The sequence below is a fragment of the Oryctolagus cuniculus genome, chromosome 6 (genome assembly GCF_964237555.1).
Source record: "Oryctolagus cuniculus chromosome 6, mOryCun1.1, whole genome shotgun sequence".
Lineage (NCBI taxonomy): Eukaryota > Metazoa > Chordata > Mammalia > Lagomorpha > Leporidae > Oryctolagus > Oryctolagus cuniculus.
Window position 1 is genome coordinate 30681156 of NC_091437.1, and position 21590 is coordinate 30702745.

The 21590-nt window shown below is 51.5% G+C and overlaps 1 protein-coding gene across 4 annotated transcripts in view; it reads left to right on the forward strand.

The window, feature by feature from the left end:
- Nucleotides 1–19999, forward strand: part of ARHGAP26 (Rho GTPase activating protein 26) — a 457022-nt gene extending 437023 nt beyond the window's left edge. For all 4 annotated transcript variants that reach the window (XM_051844367.2, XM_051844368.2, XM_051844369.2 and 1 more), the window contains 2 exons: nt 5514–5605; nt 14251–19999. In XM_051844367.2, the coding sequence (XP_051700327.2) occupies nt 5514–5605; nt 14251–14339 (181 nt within the window). In that variant the 3' untranslated portion in view covers nt 14340–19999. The remainder of the gene's footprint in view (nt 1–5513; nt 5606–14250) is intronic.
- Nucleotides 20000–21590: the final 1591 nt, after the last annotated feature.

The following is a 21590-nucleotide window of genomic DNA, read 5'->3' on the forward strand; positions in this document are numbered from 1 at the left end:
GCAGAGTCTGTCTTTTAAAAAAAGAAAAACCTATGCTATTTCTATATCCCTGTATCATTATATTCCCCTCCAGACACTTGCACATCTATCATTTCATTCTGTCATCCCGAGAGAATGAGCCAGGAAATGGCCTGAACCCCATGACAGATCAAGAAAACCAAGGCACAGACAGGTAGCTGGGGACACGGTCATGTGACTGCATGAGAGCCAGTCTAGAAGCCAGGACCTCCCCTCAGCCCAAGCCTCTCTCCTCCAAGCACATGGGTCACCCCAACCTTAAGTTTCTCTGCAGCTCCCAGCCCCAAAGCGTGGCCTGCTCTTCAGCATTTGATAGAGTTTTCTACCTAATTTTTCCTGAATGGTAGGAAAAAGAGAATACAGGAGATTCCAACCATATTCTCCTGACATTCAGGTTATATTCTAATTACTTCTTTATTATCTTCTGGGTGCTTTGGGAGACATTAATGTTCTATGATCCCAGAGATGCTGCTGATTATTCTAGTTATATCACTGATGGGCCCATGAGCACCTGAACCAGAGTAATGTACAGTAGCCAGAGGCGGTCACCTTCCAAAAAGCCTCACTTGTTCATTAGAAAGACTGGGCTGTTAGGAGTCTGCGGCTCCTTCATTTCCATCTATAGGGAATAAAAGCTTCAGAACACTTGCCCCTGAGCAAAAATGGGTTCCAGCACTCAGGGCAGCGTTTTCACTCAGTCAAGGTAACTCAAATACACTCTGCTTTGATGGCATTAATTTTTTTTGTCTCTGAGTAGATACCTATCTGTCAGGTATCTCCACCTCTCCAACTCCCTTTCATCCCTCAAAAAAAAATTCTAGATTCTTTTTTGTCTTCAGCTCCTCCTTTCCACCTCCCAAAGTTATTTCCAGATTGGCGGAAGATAGTATCTGTTTAGCTGGTGTTATTTGGGGTCATGGTTACTCCATACTGCCCCCTCTGGCCATTGTTAGACTAGCACCATTTGGCCAATGCTGTTTCGCAATCTTTTTGGAAACTGCCATATTGAAATAGGCGAAGCAGAGTAGGGCCTGGAATTGGCTGTCACTGAGCTAAACATGTGCCCGGGTGAGTACAGGTAGGGACACTGCTGGGGAGCCGGCCTGTCAGAAACAGAGAGGCCTGAAATGCCCTAACTGCTATTGCAGTGTGCAGCCAAGAGGTGGGGGCATATGCCTATTATTCAGGTGCAGCCTGCCCCAACGCCACCCCCAAATCCTTTCCCGGAACATGGAACTTCATATTCCCTTCCCTGGGCAGGGTTTCACAAGTAGATTCCAGAAGGACTTAATCGATGGGCCCATGAGTTTGTACACGAGGCCTCCCCTGGGAAGGCTGCTTCCTGCCTCATCAGACCCTTTTTAAGGGCTGAAAATTTCAAGTTGAAGGGTGAAGGGAGATTTATTTGAAAGATAATGTCATGAATAAATCTCCTACCTACTTGTTCACTTCCCAAATGGCTGCAACAGCCGGGGCTAGAGCAGGGTGAAGCCAGGAGCCTGGGACTCCATCCAGGTCTCCCACGTGGGTGGCAGTGGCCCAAGTACTCCCTTCCCAGGCACACTGGCAGGAAGCTAGACGCAGAGCAGCTGAGACTTGAACCAGCACTCCGCTGTGGGATGCCCACATTGCAGGCGACAGCTTAACCTGCTGGGCCAGTACCAGCCCCTGCAGGTGCTTTGTGCAGCAACATCAGAAAAAGAGCAGTAGAGGGTCATTCCCTTCACATTCCTCTTTCCTTTCCCTTGCACTCCCCTCTCAAAAATCTGCCAGCCACAAACCTTTACCTTGCATTTGTGCAGGGTGCCCTGGAAATTGTGCCTCAATGATGAAGCCCTTGCAGCCTGCCTGGCTGGGCTGCTCCTGACCCCCACCCCAAATGTCCCAACATAGAGAGTGGGCCATCGTTTGGCAAGACTTGCAAGGGCATTTGAGGGAAACTCTGAGTGCTTTCCTGGCTTCATGCCATGCTCCAAGGGGAAAATGAAAAGTGAACTAACAGAGGGATCCAAACTCACTCATAACCTTGAAGGCCAAGCTTAGGTCTGAAGGGCACTGTGACAGGAGCAGCTGAAACCATCTCAGGGTTGCTGTGGCCAGCATGGAGATGCACTGCAGGCTGAGGTAGGAAGCCAAAGAACCGAAGATGCTTGTTAGGGAGTTTTTCTTTTCCTAATGAGAGCCAAAGCCTACAAACACAGCCTGTCTGCCAACAGGATCTGTCTGTTTGGGTAAGAACTCTACCTAAAGGAAACTCCTTGAGGCTTTTGAGAAGGAGTTATGGGACACCGGGCTTGTGAAGCTAACATACTTTTAAAAAGATAAGATTCCATCTTCCCCCCCACTGCAGAACCTGGGAGGCAGCAGGTGGTGACTCAAGTAGTCAGGTCCCTGCCACCCGCAAGGGAGACCTGGATTGAATTCTCCGCTCCGAGCTCAGGCCAGCCCCAGCCCTCGCCCTTGCAGGTATTTAGGGAGTGGCGCAGCTCTGATGGTAGCATGTTCTCTGTCTCTCTCCCTCCCCCCGACCCAACCAAACAAGTAATTTTTTTTAATAAATAAAGGCTAAGTTTATGTTGGTTTAAAAATTTTTGAAATCCATGCATTGTGTGCATTTTTTTCATGAACTTTTTGAAATGCCCCAGTACATATACGAACAAACAATTTTTCGTCCGAGATGCAGTTGTAACTAGGTGTCCTGCATGTTAGCCTTACTCCTCCTGACAGGGGCGGCCCCTTCCAGAGGCACCTGTGTGTCCTTCCCACCTGTGTACACATCCTGTAGGGGCGGGGGCAGTCTCTCCCGCAGACTGACAGTCACCTGTGAACTGGGCGGAAAAACAAGGCCCTGTCCTGATCTTCATTTTCACTTTTAGTGGACTCTCTTGTTGTGGCTTTGTTGCTTGATTCCAACAAGCTAATGAGCATGGAAGATTACTCCTTGTGAATGAGTATCTCGGGCCCCTGAGACCACTGCCTGTGAGCTCTGCATCCCCAGTGCCCCCGCTGCCTCCTGTGACTGGCCCCCATCTTGTCCCATGAGCAGTGAGTTTAGTAAGTAACTTTGGCATAAATGGAGCCCATGCTGCCTGGAACCTAAGCTTCCCAGGCCCTGACGCATGCCCCTGTGTGAACTACATGCCCCTTCCGCCTTCCCCATCCTGAGGGTGTCCACTCACCTGGGGGGCCAGTTCATCACCTTTCACAGCCAGGTACTCCTCTCTGCTCCCCACCTCCTCGGAAAAAAAATAAGCACACAGAAAACAAAACAAAACTCATTTTTGCTGCCCAGAAAGACACACACTGGGGGCTCGGCCCTTGCTGGCCAGGGTGCAGGCTTGGCTTGGTCAACTCACAGAGTGCACTGCTTGTCCCGAGCCTTATTCCTTAGTGATCATTGGGCAGGAAGAGCTATTTTCCAGTCGCCCAGAGCTCTTCACTCCCGGCGGCCCCACTTCATCTTCTCCCACCTGGGCATCATCTCTTGGCTACTAGAAAACCCAAGAGAACAATAAATAGTCAGCTGTGCCTTAGCAGCAGGTCCTGGATAATCATTCACTGTAACCGTCCTGCCCAACAGACCTCTTATGGGATTTTTTTCCCCCTTCGGTTTTCATGGAACCAAGACTGGAAGGTTTTGGTGCTTGGCCCTGATAGGCATAGGTTTCTGCATTCGTGCCTGCTTTTTCTCAAAGGGATGGCAGACTTGGTGACTCCAAGAACTAACCATCCCAGAACAGCCCAGGACGTGCTGCCCCATCCGATTCTGCTTGGATTTGTCCACGAGCAGACTGTTCCTTGGTTCAGTCTGATTTTGCCTCTGGGCTCTCCGTTAGTCATATGAAGATACAGGAAATATTATGTACGCCTCCAATAATTTTCCAACCCAGATAGCCTATTTGCTGTGTTGTAATTCTGCCCTTGAGCTCTAAACTGTCATTGCTCTGATGGCTAGGGGAGAGTAAGATCCCTTTTGTCAAATAAGAGCAACTTTTGACAATTAAATGTCATTCCTGTGACTCTGGAGAAGTCTCTGAATTAGTGGAAACTAGTTGGATATCAAAGCAAACATTGAGCTGGCGCCGCGGCTCACTAGGCTGATCCTCCGCCTAGCGGCACCAGCACACCGGGTTCTAGTCCCAGTCGGGGCGCCGGATTCTGTCCCAGTTGCCCCTCTTCCAGGCCAGCTCTCTGCTGTGGCCAGGGAGTGCAGTGGAGGATGGCCCAAGTGCTTGGGCCCTGCACCCCATGGGAGACCAGGATAAGTACCTGGCTCCTAGCTTCAGATCAGCGCGGTGTGCTGGCCGCAGCGCGCCAGCCACGGTAGCCATTGGAGGGTGAACCAACGGCAAAGGAAGACCTTTCTCTCTGTCTCTCTCTCTCACTGTCCACTCTGTCTGTCAAAAAATAAATAAATAAATAGCAAACATTGAGAGAAAGTAGCCACGTTTACCGGCTCACACGAATTACTTTCTAGAACACCGGTTAGTAAACCGTGGCTTGTAGTGGGTCCAATCCTGTTCACTGCTGGTTTTCCATAAATAAAGTTTTATTGGAACACAGCCACATGAATGTGTTTACATGTTGTCTATGGCTGCGTTTCAGCAGTGATGTGGAGTTGGATCATGCAACAGTGACCATGTGGCCCATGAAACCTAAAACATTTACTCTCTGGCCTATTGCAGCAAAGACACCCAGTGCCTCCGTTGGCATCTGCAAGTCCATAGCACACAGACACCTGCATTTTCTGAGCGCTCCACAGGTGGTTCCAATGTCCAAGTGAGAGTGCTTGTCAATGCTCACTGGACACGAGGGCAAAAACGCCTGCTGTCCCGCCTCTGTTCTTCCTCCTCCCCCCACCCTCGGCTGCACATGTGTGCTCATGCACACACATGGGCAGCTGCTCACACACACCCCCCTTCCATGTTCCCTGCCGGACTCGGGGTGCTGGGGAGTCCTGCCCCACAGCAAGACCCAGCCTGGGAAGAAGTAAGCAACATCTGGGAGCGCTAATGTCAGCCCATGGCCTGCAGCCCAAACCTGGCTCTGCTAGAATTTCTCCTTTCCGACTCGGCGAGCGTTGCCAGCTTTCAACAGAGCCTGTTTGCGAGCATTCTCCAGGGCAGCTTGGATGTTCTTTCCTGTCCCCACCCCAGGCGCAGCCCCCAGGGTACCCCAGGCTCCAAAAATGGGGCCCAGCCTGCCCTCCCTTCCACTGTGGCGGCGTCGCAGCTGAAGTGTTAACGCGGCCCAAGGTGACCCCACAAGAAGCCTGGTTTCCTGGAGCTCCCAGCCTTCCTCTGAATATATCTCATTTTTCTCCTGTGACCTGTGCAACTTTTCCACCTCCTGTCTCGCCATCTGGCTGCCTGGCCGGGCTCTGCCACGGGAGAGGGCTGGGCGGCTCGCAGAGCAAGGAGAGAAGAGACGTTTGATATCTGGAGCTTTCTGGGGGGAGGTAAGAGAATGTTAAAGAAATTCCTGTTTCCACACAGCACACCGTTCCGGAAGGCAAAAGCCTTGTACGCCTGCAAAGCTGAACACGACTCGGAGCTCTCGTTCGCAGCAGGCACAGTCTTCGATAATGGTGAGTTCCATGTCCCTTCTCAGAGGGACGGTGGGGAGAGCAAGTCCATAATGAGTGTTTTCAAAGTTGCTGCTGGGGGTGCCTGTGTGTGTGTGTGTGTGTGTGTGTGAGCAGCAGCAGGACATCTGGACGCCTGGACCAGTGTAATCCGCTTGCTGTTGAACTGTATGAATAGGCAATGAGATGGTGCCCAGTACCTTGAGGTGGTTTTATACAACTGGGGGCTGGACAGAGTACCAGCCACTGGGGTGGAGAACAGGGGTGGGCTGTAGTTGGTCAGGAGCACTGGGTGAGGTTAAAGCCACCCGTTGTGTGACCTTCTCCTCTTGCGTTCTGTGGCATCCACTCTCCCCTGCAGGCCAGACAGATGTCCCTGATGGCAGGCCTTTGGCAGACGCTGGGGTGCTGAGCCTCACTGAGCTCTTGTCCATCCTCCCTTTAACTTTTGGGACAGCAGTGTAGACCACCCACAGTCAAACCACCCTGCAAGCTGCCAGCTGCCCCGCCTCAGTGTCCCGGTGTGAAAATGGATCCATGGCTGGTACCACAGGCAGCTGAGATCTGGTACTTGCTAAATGCACCTCTTCGAGTGCACTGCTTTCTCCTTTTTCTTTTCACTTCCTAAAAATTTATTTGAAGTGAGCATTGTTACCAGAGTGTGTTTTGACTTGTAATTTACGTGAGAGAAAAATCTGGAGTCTAGGGGCAAGTCCACATTTCTTTGACAGCTTAGCTCTTCCCGGGGGACGTCTCCCTCAGGGTGCGTCTTCCTGGATCCCTGGCCACAAGGGCCTGTTCCATTTGCTCGGAGAAGGAAGCCTGCTTTCAGGAGCTACACATTTTCTCCGCTGCTTCCCCAGCTTCAGGTGGGGTGGGGACACACATCTTGGGAAAGAGTGAGTGTGCATCGCAGAAGCGCCCGCATCCCACCTGGGCAACCCCTGCTCCTGCCCAGTGCTGCAGAGCCTGCGTTCTGAGTGTGGCCCTGTGGCCACGCGGTGCAAGTCTGGGCAAGACCACCCGTCCTGTGTGACCTCGGACAGGGACTTACCCTCTCTCTGCACTCGTTCTCTCCTCTAGCTTAAAAGTTTGTGGGAAAAGAATTAAATGATAAATTTATTTCGGTTCAAAACATTTTGGAAATGCAAGCGTAGTTTTCTGTGGTACATGTTGTCCGTGAACTTTCTGAAGACCTCTTGTAAAGTATCGTGAGAGGCAATCGAGGCACAGTGTATCCACCGCATGTTTCACGGGGGACCCGCCATGTTGTTACTGTTGGGATCAGCGCCATCATCATTATCACACGAGACCATGACACTCCAGGCCCCTGGGGACTAGCCTTTGGCTGCATCCATGTCCAGAGGACCTGCCACCCTGTGTGCTAGCCTGTAGGTATCATCTGGTAGGGAGGTGGATCAGGTGTGGGCAAGCAGAATGGAAAACATGGTACAGAGCCCCAGGAGATTCGCAGGTGCCGCCCGCCCTAGACCAAAGGGAGTGGGGTCCAGGGCCCCATGGGGCCTATAGAACCTGCGTCCCTTCTGACTGTGCTCCAAGCACTGCCCATAAGCCTTTGACTGTTCATTTTTATTTGGGTCCTTTACAAATCAAGGCAGAAAAGCTGCCAGCCCAGCCGGCTCTCCTGTCGACAGCTGGCGCCCTCGGCCCCAGGACACTGCAGGTGCAGTCAGTGGGCCTGCTGCAGGCTGGCCAGAGCCACACCCTGGAGAGTACCCCTCCCAGGAGGCCCAGGTGGAAGGGTCGCAGGCCACCTATCACGGCAGACCCTGCAGAATGGGTGGCACAGCTGGGCTCTGACCGCCTCTGCCAGCAAGGGAGGGGCTTCTGCCTATTCCTGAGCATGTGGGAGTGAATCTGAGGCTTTGGGATCTGTCCTCTAAGTCCCAGCTCACTGCTGATATGGGCAGGGGGGCAGCATGGGCCTGTCACCTGTTCACCCGGGCAGCACGATGGCCCCTTGAACTCAGGGGCGGAATAGCTTCCAACTTTGAAAGGGCTCCTATATTCTGGTTTGTGACTCCTTTTAGTGAATGCAGCCACCTTTCATGTTTTTAACAGCTGTATTCAGTCATCAGATACCATACAAGTAACATACAGAATGTAGGCGTCAGTGGTTTTTAGTACACTACAAGTTGTGACGTATTTTTGTCACCTGCAAAAGAAACCCCATGGTCTTTAGCAGTATTTTTTTTCCTGCTTTTTGTGTGGCGTTTTAAATGTTTGTCCATGTTGGCTGGTACCGTGGCTCAATAAGCTAATCCTCCGCCTGTAGCGCTGGCACCCTGGGTTCTAGTCCCGGTCGGGGCGCCGGATTCTGTCCCCGTCGCTCCTCTTCCAGTCCAGCTCTCTGCTGTGGCCCGGGAGTGCAGTGGAGGATGGCCCAAGTGCTTGGGCCCTGCACCCCATGGGAGACCAGGAGAAGTACCTGGCTCCTGGCTTCGGATCAGCACGGTGCGCCGGCCGCAGCGGCCATTGGGAGGTGAACCAATGGAAAAGGAAGACCTTTCTCTCTCTCTCTCTCTCTCACTGTCCGCTCTGCCTGTCCAAAAAAAAAAAAAAAAAGGGTTTGTCCATGTTGTAACATGTGACAGAACCCTCATTGCTGTTCACGGCTGAGTACTATTCCATTGAATGGATAGACCACACTTTATGTCACGTTTTTTCAGTTGGTGGATGTTTTGATGGTTTCTACTTTGTTGTGAATCACGCTGCTTTGAACCTTTATGGACAGATTTGTTGAGGATGCGTGTTTTCATGGCTCTTGGAGATAGATACCTAGGGGGGAATTGTTGGCTCACATAGTAACCCTGGGTGTAACTCTTGGAAGAAGGGGCCAGCTGTTGGGCAGAGTGGCCCATTTTGCATTGCCAACACCTTTCATTGCTAAGGCCCCTTTTAGAAGAAAGAACCTTACGGTGTTAAAGCAACACACACACACACACAAAAAGGCACCAGACAAGTTCTCAGTGGCCGTGCCCATCCACACCTGGTTGACAGCAGGTGTGGGGTCTTGCCCAAGCCCTCCATGGCATCTGGGCGTCATGGGTTGGCTCACAGATGCGAGCTTGCATTTCAGCAGCAGTGCCCTGACCCTGTAGATTCCCTGAAGAGCAGAGCCAAAGGAAACCTGGAGGAGAACAGCCCTTGGCGTCGGAGAGGGCGCTGGGGAAACGCTAGGCTGCTGTTGAGATGGGTTTGCCTGGCAGTCTTTTATTAGAAGCTACTCGTGGAGGAGCCTGCTGCCCATACCCTGGCTTTTCCCCACTCCCCTCACCTCTGTAGGAGAAGAGAGGCCATGCAGGAGGGAAAATAACGGGGTGTTGGGGGTGGGGGCGGTGTTTTTATCCTTGTTAGATCTCTTGTTGGTTTACCGCTGCAGGTATTAGGTCAGGGCTGTTTAACTTGGATGCAGCATACCTGTCAATCATCAGAGCAGTCAGAAGCAGGTTTCCTAATGACAGGTTGAGCGCGTGCACGCGTGTGTGTGTGTGTGTGTGTGGTATTTATCAGGATTAAGGAGGAGGAAGAGGAGGGCTCACCGAGGGGCAGGCCTGTGGGTTCCTAATGAGCAGTCTCGCAGCCCTTGGCGTCCACGGGGCCCCTGCAGGGCCTGCAGAGCAGCTGCTGAGTCAGCGCCTGGACTTTGTGCGCTGGGGCATGGATGCGCAATACTCGGAAGTAACTCCAGCGTCAGCCCCGGCCACGCTACTAGGAAACTCGCCCGCTGGAGCACTTCGCACAGTAACTGGAAAGAGCAGTCACTCAGGTTCTCAGGAACAGAGGCCCCTGCAGGCAGCGTGATTCGTGATACCTGGAAAGCTCTCGTGGCCGTCACTAAAATTGGGTTCTTGGGATGCTTTAATCACGACTCGAGATGAGCTGGAGCTGGAGCCCTTCCCATGGCACCCGGGCACAGCCGTGGAGAGGCCACGAGCTCACCAGGAAGCTGGGTCACTGGATGGCCCCTCCCACGGCCATCTCCAGTGCACATCTGTGGCCAGGCCACCTCTACCTCTCACCTGGGTGTCTCTGCCGGCCTCCTAGCATGTGCCATTGCTTCCGCTCCTGCCGTCATAACCCACTGTCTACACAGCTGCCAGAGCGTCCTTTGAAAGGGAGCTGCCACTAGGCTAATCCTCCGCCTTGTGGCGCCGGCACACCGGGTTCTAGTCCCGGTCGGGGCGCCAGATTCTGTCCTGGTTGCCCCTCTTCCAGGCCAGCTCTCTGCTGTGGCCCGGGAGTGCAGTGGAGGATGGCCCAGGTGCTTGGGCCCTGCACCCCATGGGAGACCAAGAGAAGCACCTGGCTCCTGCCTTCGGATCAGCGCGGTGCGCCAGCCGCGGCGGCCATTGGAGCGTGAACCAAAGGCAAAGGAAGACCTTTCTCTCTTCTCTCTCTCTCACTGTCCACTCTGCCTGTCAAAAAAAAAAAGGGAGCCGCATCATGTCACTGCCCTGCATCGTACTGTGGTCCCTCTGATTACAGAGGCCTGCCTCGGCCCAGCCCTGCCCCTCTGACCTCTCAACCTCATGGCCACACTGCAGCCGCGCAGGCGTTATGTCCTCGGGTAGGGTCAGCACACTGTGACCCGCCGGTCAAGTCCAACCTGTCCCTTGTTTGTGTCAATAAAGCTTTATTGAAACACAGCCACCTGTGCTTTTCTGTGTGCACATTCTCTGTGGCACTCTGCTCGCTGAGTAGGGAGGTGTGTTCACCATGAGGCCCTCTAAGGAAACTTCGCAGACCGCTGTTCCCAATACCTTCTCAGGGCCTTTGCACGTGCACTGCCCGCTGCCTGGCTGGCTCCGTTGTGGCACTGAGGTTTCCGCTTTCTAAGCTCCTCTCCACCCACCCACATGCCTCTCCCAATCTCTGTCTCCCTGTTCTCCCCTGCCCAAAACGACCTATTTGTTTGTTGTCGCTTCCCACGAGCAGGTTTCTGACTGCCTGTTCTCTTCTGTGTGAGAGGACTTAGCCCAGCCTCTGGCACATCGTGGATGCCCAGTAAGCATCTGTTCAAGGGGCAGATGTATTTTAATGACCCAGAGAGCTGTGCCAGTTCCCATTAAGGTTTCTCCCCCTTGGGGCAGCCACCCCTTCTAGGTTGCAGTCACACACGTGCTGTTTGTTCACAATGAACAAGGAAGGGGAGAAGAGCAGTCGCATGTGCAGAATGCGTGCTGTTTCTAGGGACAGAGCTGAGAGAGAGTGGCTGGCGGGGAGCTCGCCACAGTCCAGAGGGTTGGCCTCTGGTGCAGCTAAGCCCACCAAGACCTCCCCAAGCATCTTCCGTGCTCAGAGCAGCAGGGAGGGCAGAACGAGTAGAGTGGAAAAGCGCAGGTGCCAGGGTCGTGTGTCCTGGGCTCGGATGCCCCTCCGTCAGCCAGCAGCTGTGTGAGATAGAGCCGCGGGCCTCACCTCTCTGAGCCTCGGCCTCGTTTGTCAGTAAGATGAGGAGCATAGAAATGGAAGTGATGCACAGCCAAGGGTCCACCGCTCCGCGTTGGCGCGGCCCACCTGGTGTCATCCCCACCCTCCAGATCCCGTTCTGTGCTTGAAAAGAGGTGGCAGAGAGCGCGACAGGACTTGATCTCCACGTCAGATGAGCTGGGGTCAGATTCCCTTCTACCGCTAGGACATTTACCGCCCTGCGCTTCTGTAAGATGGCGATGATAATAGCAAAGCTGGAGTCCGTGAGGACGAGCAGATCCATCAGTGTGGTTAGGCTCCGGAGCTCGTGACCTCTGCACGGCCAGCGTGTCTGAGTGTTAGAGGCCATCATCCTAATTCAGGAGGCAGAGGGAGTTCCTGATGGTTGTTGAGCCTGGGAGTGCTGTGACGCACACTGAAATGCAGCCAAGAGCAAGGCAGAGAAGCAAAGTGTAATGCGTGTGTGAGGCAGCTTCACAGGGGTCCGGAGGAGGTGGGAGCAGGTGGAAAGGAAGCCACGATACTACTTACAAAGGAGGTGGGCTGTGGCACAGGCAGCGAACGACAGCAGAAAAGAGCAGGGGCACCCAGGAGGCGCCTCTGTCTTCCAAGTTGATGACAATTTGCATATTAAATCTTAGTAGGATTTTTAATACAGAGATGTTTGAACACAGAAAACCATCACTTTTTAACTTTCTTTGGGCCACTTAAAATACAGGTTCCCACCCACCCACCCACCCACACACACACCCGAACCTGAATTGCTGCTTTAGCTGGTTTGCCAGGGCTTCCCAAGACTGTGCAGTTTTAATCAGCAGCCAGGCGATCCTTATGCCCGTGGTCCAGCACTGTACTTGGGTGGCCCTGATTTGAAGTCCCCAGTGAGTCAGCAGTTCTGACCCAAAGGCTGCTGTGGCGCCTGCTGTCTTTCTGGGATTCCCTTGTCCCCTGTGACTCCTCCCACAGGCTACAGATTCCATTTCTGATGCTTGCGGGTGTGATGCCCTTGGTACCCGTGCTGTGTCTGAACGCTGGCCGGGCAGGAGCAAAGGTCACAAGAGGCTGGGCTCAGGCACTCTGTGGGGTCACAGAGTCTCGCTGGATTCATTAAAGTGCAAGGGCTGTTTCTTGGCTTTTTGTTTGTGTGTCTGGCTTATTCTTTCTAAGTCTTTTATTTTGGAGAATGGCCTTGACTTGTAGATTTTTTCAAGATTTTATTTTATTTATTTGAAAGAGTTGCAAGAGGGGTAGAGCCAGAGAGAGAGAGAGGTCTTCCATCTACTGGTTCACTTCCCAAATGACCGCAATGGCCAGAGCTGAGCTGATCTGAAGCCAGGAGCCAGGAGCTTCTTCAAGGTCTCCCAGGCAAGTGCAGGGGCCCAAGCACTTTGGGCCATCTTTACTGCTTTCCCAGGCCCTAAGAGGGAGCCTGATTGGAAGTGGAGCAGCTGGCACACAAACCGGCGCCTATACGGGATGTCAGCCCTATAGGTCGGGGCTTTAATCCACTGTACCACATCGCCGGCCCCAGTCCTAAACATTCGAGGATCCCTGAAGTTTAGATGGGTCTTGAGACCAGGCCCTTACACAGGCTTCACCAGGAGGGAGCCTTGCTGACCAGCGCACCTCGCCCAGGGTCCATGGCAGACCCACCTGTTCCGAGCATTTGCCCTGCACCTGGCTCAGTGTACAGCACTTCTCCCACACAGGATCTTTCCAACTGCTAAGAGCCCACTGAGGGGGACAGAGTTCCATGGTCACCAACTGCGAGGTGCAGAAACGGAAGAGGTGGTGGCAGCTTGAGCTGGAGGATGGGGAATTTGGGAGCTAGCATGGGAGAGCTCTGGTGCTGAGAGAGCTGGGTGTGTCCTTTCGTGGCTGTTCTCTCCAAGACTCTGCCTCCTGTGGGTTGTCATGGATCCAAAGTGTCCTTGGCTGCTCTGGGTTTGTTCTGTGAGCCTCCTGAAGGGAGGTTGTGCACACATCGCAGAGCCGACTCATGGATCTTTGGCCTTGTCTTTCCTGGAGGAAGCTTCCAGGTCTAGATGAACTTGACATTGGTCTTGTTGAAGCTTCAGTGTCTGTCCTGCTGCTGCCTCCTTGTTTTCTTCCTTTGGTTTCTGGTCTTGTTTCTTTCGCCATGAAGTGAAACTGGAATTATACAGTAGTGTTGGGACGGAAATGCTTTTCTAAAACAAGCTCAGGAAGTCACTTAATTAGCACAGGAAGGGAATAGGGGAAAATTGATTCTCTCCAAACAATCTCGGAAAATTAGTTTTCCTGAGAGGCTGAGAGTAAATGCCCCACGGTGATCTGTACCTTCCCGGTTCAGGGGCGTGAGCAGCCCCCGACTCCTGGTCCCACGATGCCTTCCGTCTTCCTCCCTGCTGTGGACTCCTTTGCACACATGGCTGGATTTTATGTAATTCTCCAGTTTCCATGGAGATGGATCATGATGTCACAGACTGGATAGATACCGGATACTGACAAAGAGGCAGTCATTTTGGATGTTGCCTTAGAGAGAAGAGGATGGCTTTCCGATTTGTACTCAGGGAGGGAAATGCTAGGGAGTAGGAAAGAAAACTGAGAAAGGCTGTGGGTGGAAAAGAGGACTGTTGAAAGGTTGTAAAATGAAATTTTAAAAAGCACTAGGGAGTTTGCAAGGATATTCATAGCAGGGGGCCAGCAGCTTATGGAAAGTAAAATGCAAGATCAGGACCTGGGCATCAGCAGCAGTAGTTCCTGGGAGAGCTGCGTGGCACTTTGCCTGGTGCATAGTTGCTGCTGGTTGGGTGGATGGGGCGTGGTGGATGAATGGATGGATGGATGCAGGCATAAATCGAGCTGTGCCTCTGTTGACCTGTAGTCTAGAAGGTAGAAACTTACCACTTCTTGCAGTCTAAGCCAGGAACTTCAAAAAATCCAAGAGAGCCCTAAAATTTTTTTGTGCCAAATTTTGATTATTTCTGTTCTCCTTTTTATTGTGGAAAAATTTCTAAACAGCCTTCCTTAGAAGGTATAGATCCAGCAAAAAGGACTCCAAACCTCTGGTTGAAACAAGTCCTAGGATCATGTCACCTGGCCAGTGCGGTTCCGCACTCTGCACACTTCCTTCACGGAGGCAACACGCGACACCCTCCCCCTCCCACCCTCTCCTAACCTTGTCTCTTCTTGCTGTCTCCCCTCCTGTACAGTTCATCCGTCTCAGGAGCCTGGCTGGCTGGAGGGGACTCTGAACGGGAAGACTGGCCTCATCCCCGAAAACTACGTGGAGTTCCTCTAAGCCTGGGCCCCAGCACAACTGCTGAGCTTTACATGGTATCCATGACAACCGCTGACACCAGTGTCGTAGGCCATTTCTGTTTGCCACTGAGAATTGCAGGGGACCGACTGTTGCTACCTGTCGCCACGAATGTTCCTGTGAACTCTCACGTCTCCCATCTCCGCCGTCATCTCAGCTGACAGTGATACCGCAAGAAGCAGAAGTCAATCAGCAGAGGCCGTTTGCTTTGGATGACAGGAAGGCTTGCCAAGCCAGTTTCTCATGGGTGCCCTAAACAGGGAGCGCTCATTTTTGTCTCAAGTGTCATCCACACCCCCATCCTCCTGAAACAGGAAGTGAGCTATCAGGAGCCCCCAAGAGCACATAGCATAGCGAAAGCCAGCCAGCCTAGGCAGAGAAACTGGCACTGAGGTCCGGACTGGGCCCGTCGCTTTTGTTTACAGGAGGCTCTCCCTCTTCCTTTGAATACTTGAGACCCACAGTGCCGCAGGCAGCTGGGTCTGTCTGCATGCCGGGCGGAGAGGGGCGATGGCACTGTTTATGTAAGACCCAATCTTTCAGCATCTCTAAAGCAGCCACTGGGCCATCAGCAGCACAATTCAGTTCTTGCCTCTCATGCAAGGGAACACGCTCACCCCACGTTACCCACTCCCGAGCTAGGAACTTCCTGGCCACCACGGGCCACCATCATCTGGTAACCACGGCAACCCAGCCTACTCATAAACCAACCTCCAGAAAATAACATACTCTCTTTGCATGACACATTTTTCCCCCCTACTTCCTTCTCAATTGATTTTTGAATGGTTTTCCAAGAACTTGAAGGAAAGGATGGCAGAGTGAAGGTGGTCTGCTTAGGACAGACAGGATAGCAGCTGGAAACAGTTCCTTTTCTGCTGAATTTCAATCACATTTAAAATATATTCGGAGCAAAACCTAGTAAGCTCTTGAGATTCAATTACATAGAAGCCTCGTATCTCTGTTCCTCCATGCCACTGGTGTTTGCTTTCGAGAGGAGAAGGTGCTACCTCCCAGTGGGTGGCAGCGTCCAAGGATGGGTCCCTCATGTCCTCCATTCACTCACCCCTGCCCCGCCCGCCTCTAGCCCATCACTCACCAGCCCTCTTGCAGTGCTCTGGGCCCTTGGGCACTGGTGCCCTTTGGTTTTTAGCCATGCTTTCTGGGTCACCCTGGGACTTACAGTTTCAAAGGAGAATCTGCATTCACTGCCACTCAGAAGGGACTTGTTTCCTGGGACTCATGCACGAGGCTGAGGTCATAGGCACTGTGATTCAGGAAGACGCCACCAGTGCAGGGCAGGGAGGATGAGCTGGATATCTTACGAGAAACAAAGTTGCCTGGTCCAAAGAGGCAGGGCCTTTGGAAGACCGCCTTGGAGGGGAGGTCCCCCTGGATATTTCGCATTCACAAAGTCCCAAAGAACAGAGTCCCCGTGTCTTCCACATGGGAAAGCCGTGGCGGGCATGGCTCTGGACAGACAAGCTCCAACCTGAAGGACGATCCAGCTCTGCCCGAGCCCTGCGGACGGCAGCATCGCTCCGGACAGTGTCCCCTGCTTCTGGAATTCCTTGTTAGGGAACTTTAAAGAAGGAAAGAAAAACTTGAATAGTGTTGACTTACTGTATCTTTTACTTTTTTTTTTTTAAAGATAAATTTGTAAATAGAGTGATTTGAAATACTATATGGCAAAGTTTTATATTTGATACTCTTTAAGCTAGTTGCTACCCACATGTAGGCTTTGATGGCTGAACAAGTGTGGTTGAGAGGGAAGGAAAGGAGGCCGGGGGAAGGGTACCCGGATTGGTGTGCCCCTCTGGCCAGGCAGAAGGAGACCCACCCCACCACCCGCTCTCTCTTGGTTCCCCTTGGAGGGCCTGACAATTGGTGGTGTTCCGTCTTCTTTATCCACCTGTGTTGTCAGCATTCCTCGGGGTCTGGATTTGGAGATGGAAAGGGCATCTTCAGGCAGTGAGTTTTTCAAAGAATGCCTACTTAGTCGTCAGACAAAGCTCAGGATTTAAATAGGTGGGGCCAGAGAGTAGATTTTTTCTGGTTTTTCTTCTCAGGTGTATATCTTGCTACCCCCCAAGATATCAGGACAGAGGAGGTGGAATAACTGCTGTGTTCCCTTCTTCTGACATCTAGGGCTTTACAAATGAGGCTAAGCTAGCTTGCAGTGCTGTACACATCTAAGTTCTAAAACACGACTGGTTTCTTGGAATCCTGAGCTCTGGGTATGTGGCTGCTTGCCTTTCCCTCGGCATGTATGTGTTCTTTCCTTTCACCTCCAGATTCCGTGTACCCCCCAGATAGGAGTGTAGACTGTGGTGGTGGAGTGTAGACTGTGCATTCAAGCTTCAGAGCTCGCAGGGTTTCAATGCTGCGGTTCACTATGCAGTGGATCAGCTCGAGGTCATACAGAAGCTCTCCCGGAACTCACCCGGGAGAAAGCAAGCCCCCACCGTGGATTCAGGGAATAAGACTTAAGGATGGACAAGGCTAAAATCTGTCACTAAGAGCCCAAGAGAAAAGTACTAACAGACTACTTGCTGCTCTCAGATCCAGGGATGAGAAGTTGGGAAGTGGGGACTCCCCGTGGGACAAGCACACTCACACACGTGCCAAAGGAAAGGAGGCCAGCATACTGACTTTAGTGCACTGGACAATTTGAATTGTCCCCTGCCCTCTTGAGCTCTTACCTGGATTTAATATGGAGGAGCAGAAGCCAGAGTCCCCACTTCAGGACCTCCTCACTGAAGCAGACCTGTAGACACTTGGCCCCAGCGGGATTGCGTGGAAGCCTGTCCCTCCCTCCTGAGTGGCCTTGATGGCATCTGCTGCATAAGACCCCTTCCTCGCTTCCTGCAGCCATACCGGGCTGGTGGCAGGTGGTTGCTCTGGTTCCCTTTGTCCCACCAGGCTCTCCTCCTCCCCATTGGCTACAGAACTATAGGAACTGCTCAGTGTGAGCCAACAAGTAGGAAGGAACTTGAAGAGTGAAAACAGATTGGGCTTTCTTCACCATCCATGGTTGCTACCCATAACTCTGTCTTTGTAGGGATAATAGCAGGGACCATGACGGCAGACCAGGGGGATAGATCAGGTATCGCTGAGCTTTCTTTGGGGGCTGTGGAGATGGCTCACTCACTTACTCCTCCAGGTATCCAGGATTTCCTAGCCAGGGAATGCTGAGCCACGAGGAGATAACTCGTTCCAAGTCCTTGCCCCCAAGCAAGTAGAGTGCTGGTTTGCTCTTGGTGGAGAATACTGCGTTCTGTTTTTCAAAATAAACTCATTGAGATGAGTCCTGGACAGTGCAAGCTTCCTTGGTATAGAATGGAAGCCAGGTTCTAGCTCAGTGCAGATGGTATTTCTACAGCCAATATGTGTCCTCTGAGCGTTAGACCCAACGGCTTGTTTTCAACCTAACTTCAGCTTGTCCCTTCTTGCTGAGTGGCTTTTGGACAGAGGCAAAGACAAAGAGAAAATGAGCAATGAAGTGGCAGATTGGCATTGGGGCTGAGCCGTGCTGGTGATGCGGTCATCTTGGGCGTTAGTCCAGGACGCCCTAGCGAGGGGAGGCCTTCTGCTCACTGAGTGTGTGCCTCAACAGCAGCATCCCCAGGTGTGCTGAACGAGCTCCCTTGACTGCAGGGACTGTGGAGGCACCATGATTGGGGGCTGCAGAGACAAAAGCAGCCAAATGTCGCTGTTTGCTCACTCATGACTGTCTGCGGGCACCTTTAATCTGCTGACTTTTGCTTCCAAAAGCAGTATTACCAAACTTTGTAGCTAGGGGACTCCCAGGTACAGCAGTGGTCACTGTGTCACCCATACTCTGCCCTGGTTATGAGTGACATGTCATCCAAGTAAGTTGCCAGTGCTGGAGCAGCCCCTTAGCTCCCTGACTTTGAAAGGAATGTCCCAGGTGTTCTGTCTAGGGCGCTGTCTCTCTTCTGGCAAACTTGACCATGATCAATTACCGTGACAACCCTGCCCCTCTTCTCTTTCAAGTTAGCCCAGAGTCTGCTCACACACCCTGTGCTGGTGTTTGAAAAATGTGTCTGGTCGTGTTCACATGTGCTTGGCAGCCATGCTGATGTGCTGGGTACCGAACCACTTCTCTGTAATTGTGACATCAAAATGACAACAGCAGGGCAGTGAAGGTTACGGGGTCCTGCAGCGTGGCTGAGACAAGACTCCAACAGGTGATAACTAGCCTCTTCCTTTGGCCACCTACAGTACTTTTCTAACTAAAGAGCTTCCCAAAGCAGAGGGAGAGGCTGGAGAGAGCATCTGATGGCATCCAGAGCCAGCCATTGCTGAAGTCTCATCTAAGGGCAGCGCCTCTGTGCCTGGGCAGAAGGATAGTGATTGACACCAGAAGCAGCGAGGAGGGACAAGGTGCATCACACTGAGGAACTGGGCTGGGCTTGGGATTTTTAGAGGAATAAATACTGTTCATCATAGCGAGAAAAAAACTATCCCAAGAAAGTTTCACAAGGAATGTTTTTACAAAAGTTTTTGCAGGATGTTACAAATGAAAATATCTTTTAAGGTGGAATGTCTCGGAGAGCAAACACAGTACCAGTCCCAGGCCCATGGCAAAGTAGCAATTGCTGCCATATCAAAATTCATGGCACTGGAGTCAGGGAGAACCAGGATACTGCTAACCAAAATGTCATGATTACTTGGAGCATTCCCAGAGAGGCTAAGACATTCGATGCCATTCTGCCTCGACCATTTCTACAGAGTTGTCCACATGGACACCTTCAAGCTGCTTTCTTGGGTATCCAGATGCCAGGATCAACCTTGCATCTGTGAAAACATCCGTCTGATGATTCTACAGAATATGTGTTCATATGTGTGTGTTGTGTGTGTGTGTGTGTGTGTGTGCAGCACATAATCACTAGGTGAAGGTGCAGGCTCTCTCACAGCCACCCACGTGAGCTGGAAATTGCTGAGCCTGTCCAACCTTGAGAATCTGGAGTTTCAGAATTAGAGAAAAGGAAAGGCTGTTGGTTGAATTTTATTCATATTTATCCAATGGTTCCTATCTGCAGCAGCTATGTTCCTTATTAACTTATTTTTAAAAAGATGTTGGGAAAAAAAAAAGATGAAACCCATAAATGCTTAGTAGTCAATGCTAGGCCAGTGTTCCAAAGCACTCTAAAAGACATCTTGTCCATGTTTTGGCTAAAGAAAATATTTGCATGTTTAATTCATAATTGAGGCTACCTTTGAGTATACCGTAAAGTGCTGTGTAATATAATATCAATAAAGTACTTATAAAATGGCACTTTAATGTTTTCTTTTTAAAAGACATAAATAATGCACTGTTTTAGATGTCGGCTGAGTATTGAGTATTGACTGGTACATAGAATCCAATTCTGTAATTAAAAAATCACCTGTGGCTAGAATAGAACTTTACCCCTATTATTAGAAAAACAGTTTTCCATGTTCAGGCTTTTTAAAAACTGTGCTTTTGTGTCTCTAAGTATATCTATAAAGAAAATGCAGTTTCTGTCAAATGGCCTCTGAAACTTGGCTTTCTCACACTTGGTTGGTTTCTGTGACAATCTATGAACATGAAACGAGTGGAAGTATGATTTTTGAATTAAATGACTTTCCATTTGGTGGTACGTTTGTTTGCTTGTGTTTCTGATGAGAGTTTTGAGTTGGTAACATGTTTTAACATTTCTTCAAGTGAGCATATGTCGACCATTGTCAAAGGTCATGGGTCAAGGCTCCCTGGCTGTCAGTGACCAGCTGGGGCTGACCCTAATGAGTTCCAAGGAGCCTTGTTTTCCATTTACCAATAGGTGGGCACACTGCAGGGTGTGTTCATCGTGCATTTTAAACAATCCCCAGAGAATCCTCTTCCACTTAATATTTCTGACTGTAGCATATATACAAGGGGTCTTGAAAAAATCCATGGAAAATGTGTAGTATGAAGAAGATATGCATGGAGTTTAAAAAAAATGCTTGCAACAGCATAAACTTTTATTCGTATTTTCCACGAACTTTTTGAAGTCCCCTCATATTATTCTAACTAAATCTGATATTCTGGTCCATGCTGTTCCTGAATTTTGAGAACACCATATGGAATACTCAAAGCGCGAGGACATGGCAGCTCCACCACAGGGCTGGGGAAAAGCATGTGTATAGAACTGATGACAGGTCATCCTGGGCCAGCCACAGCCGCTGAGCCTTCTCGGGCTTCACAGCACCTGCAGGTGCGCTCTGAGTAGCGGCCTGGCGCCACACTTACCTGGAGAGGGCTTGCTGACCTGCTCAGCAAGGGGACTGGGGGACCCAGGACTCGGGAATCGGCGGTGTGATTTCTGACTTCAGAGGGCGGCTCTCTGAACGTGTGGGTCGCACGTGAGCTGCCTCTGTTGTCCTCGTTTGCACTAAGGCCCTGGTGTGCTCCTGTGAACAGCACAGGCTCACAGCACCTGCTGTCCTCGCCGAGTTTCCAGGCTCTGCGGGAAGCCTCCCAGGCCCTGGAGCCTGTGCCACGTGAAAGGTCACTCCGTATCAGGTGGGGCGCGCGCATGTCTGATTGCTCCGCGGTGAGAATGAAGTCTGTGGTGCATGTCTGTATCTTATCTGGGTCCTCAACCTTCCCGTCTTCCTACCTGAGCAGGTTTGCATTTTCCTTTTGCTCTTGGCAGCCACTCAGAGCGGGGCTCACACCCGTCACGTCCTGTGGTTTGGTCGGTGTTTTTGACTTGTTAGCTCTGGCTGCATGATCAGTCGCCTGTAAGAGCACCTTGGTTAGAAACTCACTGGATTGGCGCTTGAAATTAGGTCCACATTAGGCAGTGCGTGTGATGAAAGATTTGCTCAACCCCTGAACATGCTTGCTCTCTTCAGAGTTCAGTCACAGCTTTCATTTCTTCTTTTTCCAGCTCTTTCTCAGCCTCCACTGAGATACCACACCTCTCTCCTACCCAAATGTGTCAATGTCATTGGCTCGCCCTGCTTTTAATAGCACTAAGCTAAGCTGCAAGTAATTAACTGTGCTGCGTTAGTCAGTAGTGGCTGACTTCAGCCTGTGTGGCAGCCAAGGGAGGCGCTAACCAGTGTGCTAACTGCAGGGGGTGGAAGCAGGGGGAGGCTCTGTGCTGGGGGTGGGGGCTAGGAAGACCCTGCAGAGGTCCGCCTGCTGTCCCCAGTGAGTCCCAGGCAGTGGGACCAACACAGGGAATGAAATGATTGAAGCCAGAC